The 8,522-nt window shown below is 44.1% G+C and overlaps 1 protein-coding gene across 1 annotated transcript in view; it reads right to left on the bottom strand.

Moving 5' to 3' along the window:
- NEO1 (neogenin 1) overlaps positions 1 to 8,522 on the bottom strand; it is a 125,333-nt gene continuing 116,811 nt past the window's right edge. Inside the window, exons 26-29 of the mRNA XM_031555202.1 lie at positions 5,070 to 5,228; positions 3,285 to 3,539; positions 2,968 to 3,104; positions 1 to 515 (exon numbers count right to left, since the gene is read on the bottom strand). Coding sequence (XP_031411062.1) covers positions 432 to 515; positions 2,968 to 3,104; positions 3,285 to 3,539; positions 5,070 to 5,228 — 635 coding nt within the window. The 3' untranslated portion in view covers positions 1 to 431. The remainder of the gene's footprint in view (positions 516 to 2,967; positions 3,105 to 3,284; positions 3,540 to 5,069; positions 5,229 to 8,522) is intronic.

Below are 8,522 nucleotides of genomic sequence, written 5' to 3'. Positions count from 1 at the left end.
TTATATATATAAAAAAAAAAAAAGATAAAATAAAAACACAAAATTGTACATGAATGCAAATGTCCAACACTGAAAAGGCAGGGCAATCACACCACTGAGACAAAACCTGACCAGGAAAAAAAAACAACTTATGAAGTCCACTCTCTTTCCTTTTGTCTGGATGCTAGATTTCAGTCCCATCCTGCATGGACTCAGCAGGTGAATGGAACTCAGCTTGGTGTGACTTTGTTACAGGATGATGGCCGGGAAGGTCGTTCCTCTTTGACCAGCTGTAGCACAAATGCACCAATTGGTTCCTCTGCCTCCTGGGGATGCTCTCAATGTGCTGTCCCTCTTCTGTATTTTTTTTTTTTACTGTACAATTCCTTGTGTTCCAAGGCTGAGTCCCAAGACGTGTGAAACAATCTGGAGTCATGTCCTGGTGAAGGTGGTCATGCTGTAGTGATGGCATTAAGGTCCTTCATGAGTCCTTCCAGGTGGGCCATCTCTTTGGTCAGCTCATCTGGTTCATAGCTCTGTGGGAGAGGGAAAGGGTTACTGCCAGGGCTTTGCTTCCTTTGGCATAAGGAACAGAAGGAAGTGCTCAGTGATGCTGGTGGAGATTGTGGCTCTGACTCACGGATAAGCAGATTTATTGCATTACAGAAATTAATACCTTGGAACAAGACTCAAATATTAAACACATCTCTTTGCAGTAGTGATTCATAGTTTCACCGATTTTTGCGACTGTGATCATCTTGTCTGTTTTCCAGGTATCAATTCCTCCTTCAAGGCAACGGCTGCATGTATACCCAAGCAGGTTATTTAAAAACATCATCACAGCTGTAGAATTTTTTTAAAGATCACTTATGATTGTTAACAGATGGTACTCCATGTTGAGCCTCAACTGTTTAGCTTCAGCTATACTGAGCAGCTCTCCTAATTTTATTATTAAAGACACCCTCACCAAGTGGACCCCAAAGCCTTTTCATAACAAGTCTTTCCCAGTACGGTGTAGTTTTCAACTCCTTTTTTTTTGCTTTTGGAGCAATTCTCTAAATCCTCCTCCTTCTCTCACCATTGTTTTCAGAGTAGACAGATAAGCCATGTGGTGTTCCAATACCAGCTGTGCTTTTGCCAAACCTAGAGCAGCACATCTCATGTGTACCATTTCTGCTCTTGTACACTGGAGGCACATTATGAGATCCTCTGGATGGAGTCTCATATGAAAGCTACTGCTCAGCTGCCTGCACCCTACAATGCTGAGTCCTTCCAGGGAGGACTGCTTGTATCTGATATCTCTTCCTTTGCTTCCAACTGCAAACCTTTTCTTTCACTGACACAAATGAACACTGCAGGCATGTTCAGCTTTCCAAGCAATCCAGACTCCTTCGTACCAGAGAAATTCATTGTGTCCTGTATCAAAAGTGTTATCTGCCAACTGTTGGCCAATGATAAATATCATTGAGCTGGAAATAATAAATGTGGAATTGGACTCACTCCTTCAGGATCTCATAAAAGATCCTCAGGAGGAAGTTTTCCAGCCAGAGGGTGGTGAGGCAGTGGAACAGGTTGCCCAAGGAGGCTGTGGATGCCCCATCCCTGGAAGCATTCAAGGCCAGGCTGGATGTGGCTCTGGGCAGCCTGGGCTGCTGGTTGGCGACCTGCACACAGCAGGGGGTTGGAACTGGATGAGCATTGGGGTCCTTTTCAACCCAGGCTATTCTATGATTCTAAAAGCTCAATCCATTTGGATCACTTTCTAATCCTAACTACCTTCTATAACTCCTATTTTAGTGAGCATAAAGTATGCACGATGACTTTATATTGTATAAATTTATCAGCGGCTAAATTTATATTTAAAATATAAATCTTATTTATGAACTATAAGTATTTTGGTATCAATCCTAAATAAATAAGGTCGAGTGACAACAGAAGGGCAAAAGTGCACCAAATCAAGCACGTATACAATCTCTAGCCCAGCACTTACAGAATACAATCAAGAGGGTGAATAAAGACACCAGAATGATAAAAGGAGAGGAGAAAAAGGAAATAAGAAAAGAAAATCATTCAAACAGTTACACAACAGCTAATACAACAACTTCTTGGCTTGCACTTTCAAAAGAAAATAGCTCTTGCCTGATGCATCAAACATCCTCCCTTCTTAAAAGCTGCCTATTTTTAATGAGGCTCAACTGTTGCATTTTTCACAGATTACTTTCATAAAAACATACTTGTGATGTTGGCTTTAAGCATTTTGGCATCAGTACTTAGTTTTTTATTTGCAGTGACACTCCTATGCTTTGGCAGCTATGCAGCAGCATAAGCAGCAGCTGCATGGCTTTAAGAGAATCCATGCACAGCATGCTTGCAAAATGAAAGCAGGCAAAAATCAGACGTGCAGGGAACTTCTATAGCTCCTGCAAATAGAAGCCAAAGGCATAAACTGAAACTCCATTAGCTGCTGAAAAGAATCAAGAGTACTGCTACGGACAGATCTGGGCTTCACTCTTCTCTTCTTGTAATTGCAATAGGCTAGCAAGAAACCTGCAGCACTGAGCACAAGAAGAGAAATTAGAAAGGAAATGTTAGAGAACATTACTCTATTTTCAGCTAATAGCCTCAGGACAACCAAAATATTGCTGAAGATTTATCAGTTTTGACTTGGTGGGCTCTGTGGACCAGAATAGATGGAAGCACAGCATCTGTTTTGTGCAAACAGGAATAGAGGTATGGTCACAGGTAATCTTCTGATTTAAAAGGTACTGCTCATGCTTACATTTAGGTGCTTATTCTCCAAATTTACAGCCTTGCACAGAAGGTATTTGCACTAGATGATGTTTTTATATGGGTTTACATACAAACGGCAGTCAGTGCAAGCCAGAAGTCTCCTTGTCCTCTGCCTTTGGAAGTCTCAGTGCAGTCACTACTGAAGTTTACAGCTACCACACAAACAAAGGAAGCTGCTGGCAGTGTCAGGGTACTTACGCTTTCCGAGTCCTCGAGCATCCTGGTGGTCTCCTGCACGTCAGGGGCGCTGGGAACCACCACAGGCATGGGAGGCCGTGTTCTTCCTAAAGTCCCAATCGATGCAGTCTTCACCGAGTGAACTGGATGGGAGGGAGCTTAAAAGAAAGGGTTACACAATTAGGCCCCAGTTCTCTGCCTATTCAGAAAGCTGTTAGGAGAATAAAAAGGATTTACTTCAGTGTCCGACTTCACCTTACCTCACACCCCGACCCCCATACCCTTTTCTCCTTCCAATCCCCTCCTGTCTGCACACATCCCTGCCCGTTCCCACTCACCTTGCTGGGTCAGCAGCGGGGTGCTGGGCAGCGCAGGGTCGTAGGCAGAGCCGGCTGCTGGCACTGCTGGCACCGCAAAGCTCTTCAGCGGGTGGGATGGACGGACGTGAGCTGTGGGCAGACCCTGGGCCGCATCCTCCTCCTGTGCACTGCCCAAGTAAGCACCCGAGCTGCTGTCGGGGTCCTGGTGGTCTGCACAAGGCTGGGACGAGGAGGCCGGCATGGTGTCGGAGCTCGGTGTGTTCCGAACGGATTCTACAACAGACCAAAACACGTGGTTTGTTTTCTGGAATACAAACGCTCTCTGTGGTCAAATGGAAACAAAGCAGCAGTGTTGACAAGTGCTTTTTCCAAGATTGCTGTTTTAAGCTAGGAAGTGGATTCACAGATTGACCAAATACCACCAGCTCTGTGCAACTGTCCTGTTTGAAGGCAAACTGCAACAGCTGCCACCAACAAAAGCTTGAGAACGGAATGAGGCCACAGGTACAACACCAACCAGCAGTTTTGCACTGGAACAGCTGTGTGTCACAAGACACAGTTGGCACTTTGGACCACAGTATGGGACTCAAATCTTCCCTCTCATTTTACACTTCAGTATTTCACAGTATAGGAATTATTACACAGGTACATGTATGCATGTACCACTGCAGCACATACAGAAGAGCCAGTTTTCTTTCCAAGATGATTGACAGACTCCAAATCCCTTTGCTTGCTGAAAGCTAAAACGAAATGCCAGGCAGCAGGCTCCACCCTGAGCTGAAAGGACAAATGGGATGGCATCATGAATTCAGGACACTGTGAGCCCACTCAGAGCACATGCAGGACAAGAACTGGACAGCAAGAGCTGCCACTTCAGAGGTACAAACAGAGCAAGGGACCTCTGCCTCTAAGACACTGTCTGCTGGCATACTGTAGCCTTCATAAGGAAACAGGAAACAACTCTCTTGGCTCTGGCATGTTAATTAAAATTTAGACCTCGAACTAGAGAAGCTCATAATTCACTTCAACTCTAGATGTTACCTACTTGTTTTCTAGCAATACTGTTGCTTCAGAATTTTTCACAGCACTGTAGATGTTACAAAAACCACTGTGATGGCTTGCACTTCAAGACTGAAAAGCACTGCACAGGAAACAGCACAATTTTCTTTGTGCTTCAGGCAGATTAACCAGAGAGTCCCAGGAACACAGTCTGGACCTTAGTCCTCTCTTGCATTTAAACCCAACCAACTAGGAAAGTTATTATCAAATTAACTTGCTCAAACTGGATGTAAATGGAGGTTCCAGACTCCAAGGCTGAAGGTTTTAGAATAGGAAGTCCTCCTGTTGGAAGTGTGTACAAAATATTAAACTTCCTTTCCAAAGGGCATTATCTCCTATCGAAATGATTGATACCTGAGCTACACAAGAAGCTGGTTACAGAAAGCTCAAGCTAACACAAGGATATTATCTGTGCTTAAATGTATCCCTCTGCCTCTACAGGAAATAACTTTTCCTCCATTCCTTCTCCCTGTCTTTTTTTGGCAATGAAGCAGAAAACGTGCTGTGGGTCACCTACTGAAGCAAATACAGTGCTAGTGAAACTGCAGTTGCCATCTAAAAATCTCACAACTGTATTTTCATTCAGCACAAAGAGATACAGCAGAAGAAAGAAATACACCAGCTGGGTCGGTCCTGCTAGAAGGCCCCAGCAGAGGCTGACCAAGCTCCATTCCAGCTCTCGATTTCCACATTTCACTCATTGTTCCATAACAATCAAAATCTGCCTGGACGTTTGTATCTCACCTGTGGAATTGGCCCTGTCTGAATGGGACATGGATGTGCCCATCGGCCACGGGCTGACCTGGTGATGGAGATAGCTGCGAGTTGGAGAAGCGAGGCTGCCGGAGTGGAAATGATGGTGAGGGTTATCGAGTGAATGGATGGGATGGGCACTAATCACAGCTGTGAATGAACACAAGACAGAAAAATGCTTAACGTACAGACAGACGTGCAGGTGTACTGAAATGCACATCCCTCCCTTCTCCCACAGCACCGCTGAACAAAAGAGCCAACTGCTCAGCAGATTCGTGATACCAAGACAACATTTCAGTGCCAATTTTCCAGCTCTGTTCTATGCTTTAGCTCCCACCAGGACAAGAACGACCCCCCAGAGGCGGCACCTCCATTTTGTTGCACAGCAAAATCTCTCTTGGCTGCATCTTCCGAGAGCTTTCTGTCGCACTTGAGAAGAACAAAGTTCAGCTCCCTTTAGAACTTCCACATATTTCACATGATGCTATAAATGTTAGACTTACTGGGAGAGACACACAAGTTCAAATTCTAAAATCGTTTTTGGCCAGCTAAATGCGGCATCTTTGGTTAATTAATTAATGTAAGACAAATAAGTGCAGGAGAAGACACCCAAGGCTCTATTCATTCCCTCTGTACAGAATTAGTAAAAACTCTGCTCCAATGCACTTAAACAAAAACCTGTTTTTTTTTTTTCCTCCTCTGCCATCTTCATGCTTTATTTTTTCCGTTTGAGTCAGACAAATTTTGTACTTACTGTAAGTCATCCTTTACCCTCACCCTCCTGCTGTAACAGGACAAAAGTCCCACTACTCCCCACGTGGAGAAAAGCGTGCACTCAGTTTAATTCTTACGATGCATAAAATACTAAATTGCTTCAAATCATTTGAAAAGAAAAAGTCTCAGCACAGAAAACAGAAGGGAAGGGCTGAATTTCAGCGCTGCCACCAACACCATAGAGAAATGGCTGTGCTGGGTCATTCGTTCTGAACTTTTCCTGGAAATTCCCCACACATGCTGGCTTTGAAATGCACTTTCTAGAACAGACACAAACAATTCTGTCATTGTAACGGTGAGCCTGGTTAAGACTCCTTGCACTCATGAATACAGTTTGAACTCAAAGGCCAACTAAACAAACCTGAACTCTCTGACTCCTTCATTTCCTAGAAAGCAGCCTGTCACAATGTGTGACCTGATCAGAGGAGGCAATGTGCAGAGTTCACCTATTGGTAACAACAGATTTCCCTCTCCCGTTACGTCAGCCCAACAGAAAGCCATCTCTATTATCAGCCTCCTGTAAATGCAGATGACTACACGAATACTGAGCGCTCGGTGCTAGATTTAAATCCTGGTGAAAGAGCTGCAAGGGGATACGGCCACAGTAAAATATGAGGTGCTGTCACCAACAGCTTCAAGGAAGACAGAAATGCTGCATCATCTCGCAGGGAGCTGGCAAATGGAGGAACACTCCGTAAGAGCTGTGTGATCAGAAGCCACGGCAGAGATGACAGCCATCAGAGACCCCAGGAGTCCTCCTGTGTGTTGGTGAGGTAGGAAGCACGTCCATTGTAAGGCATACAATTAAGTGTAAATAAGATTGTAATAGCTCTGAAACATATCCACAGCAGTATCCAGTGAGCAAGGGGAAGAAGAATGAACCACAGGAAGGTAAGTGCACCATCCCACCTTGCCATCCAGCTTAAGCTGAGGGCAACTTTGCAATGAATATTACGGGTTATCAGATCTGAATCACGTGGCCTTCCAGCTCAAAAGTCAGTGTATTGTGCCATCAGACCTTCACGAAGACTATGATGCGCCATTTAATTTCAAAGAAGTAAAAATTCATATCAAGAAACAAAGAAATGTGGTGAGTTAAAAATGAATAGGCCTCTGCTTCCTAACATCCTTCCAGAAGTTTTGTCTTCCTGTTGTAGAAGGCAGGGATCTGCCAGGCACACGCCATTCCCGTTGCACTACTGTACATTAAAATATAGCTGAACATTAAATTATCCTAATTTAATATAAGAGGTAAATTTAAACACAGTAGTGGGGGAGAAAAAAAAGCAGTGGGAAGTTATCCACAGCCACAGACTTAAGCACATGGAATGGTCCTGCCTATGCTGCTTGCTGGGAAGGGCCTCATGTACCAGAATGTCAGTGTTCTGCATAGCTTCTGCCAAAAGTATCTAAAAGGCACTCAATTCCTTAGTGCTTTCACTGACCAGAAACCTACAGCTGCAACTCTTTGGAGCTTTTGCAAACAGGAGATAATGTTGAAGTCACAAGAACAACTTCAAGCCCTGAGGCACCAGAAGGCTTCACTTCTCCCTCGTGCTGACCTGCTGCACTGAGCCAGCTGTGTCTGTGAATCACTCCTCCTCTCTGGGAAAGCAGCACTCCATAAGGCAGGAATAACAGATACACTTCTCAAGCAAACACAGTAGAGCTGGTATCAAAATAAGATGTCAAAACTAGGTTTGGTGCCGCAAGGAAAAATCATATCCACAACTGTATCTGTCAGCCTCATCATATCAGCTTGAATACCATCAAGCAGTGCACTTGGAATATGCTGCCTCCATAAGACGTGTGCCACCACTGTAGCTATCAAGCCTGTCAGCTGCACATCTTCCATCCTATGTGGGGCTGATCAGGTAAGCTGCTGAGTGTCTTTCTCACTCAATTAATGTAGCGTGAGGCACACATTGCTATGCTACTTCTGTGCAGCATTCTGCAGCACTGGCTGCTGTGTGTACTCTGATGTGTTCGTCCAGTGCTGTATCTCATCTGGAGAAAGACACACTCGTCAGTATCAGAGTGCAAAGGAAGACTCTGTGCAGTCTGCATTTCTATGGGATCATGCAAGTCTGAATGCACTGTGGAAATCATCAGCTGCATGTGCCCTGTTAGACACCCATCTTTGACAGCAGACAAACTTTGAAGAAACAAACCAGAATAAAGGTGATTAGCATCAATCTATCCTCTGCTCTTCCCCAATACACGTAAAGCCTGGAGAATACAGGAAGCATCAGACTACTTACTTTAAAGCAAGAAAAGTAGACATTACTCCTGAAATACATTTCAGCTCCTGAGTTTCACTCTAGTTGTTGGGAGGTTTAGGAAAGACCCTTTTCATCTCAGAGTTTTATCATTTGTAGAACAGAGGTATGCTCTAATGCTTAAAATATTTCATAGTAAGAATAAGAATTTTTGTTGAAGCAATAGAAACACAAGTTAGCACTTCTGCTCAACAGATCATTAATTGATAGAGAAGCACATAAATAAGAAGTAACACCAGACAGCCTCCTCATTTAGAAGTCTGCTCTGCCAGACCAAAAGCCTCAGCCCCTATCAGTGATAGAAACACATTCTACTACGTTAGCGTAACAGACACACTGTGGAACAGTACTGCTGTACCTACTGCAGAGACTTTTGGTATCCTTTCAAAAA

This window comes from Meleagris gallopavo, chromosome 12, assembly GCF_000146605.3.
Source record: "Meleagris gallopavo isolate NT-WF06-2002-E0010 breed Aviagen turkey brand Nicholas breeding stock chromosome 12, Turkey_5.1, whole genome shotgun sequence".
In the NCBI taxonomy this organism is placed as follows: Eukaryota; Metazoa; Chordata; class Aves; order Galliformes; family Phasianidae; genus Meleagris; species Meleagris gallopavo.
The sequence above is the reverse complement of the archived record's forward strand: the minus strand, read 5'-3'. Positions and strand labels throughout refer to the sequence as shown.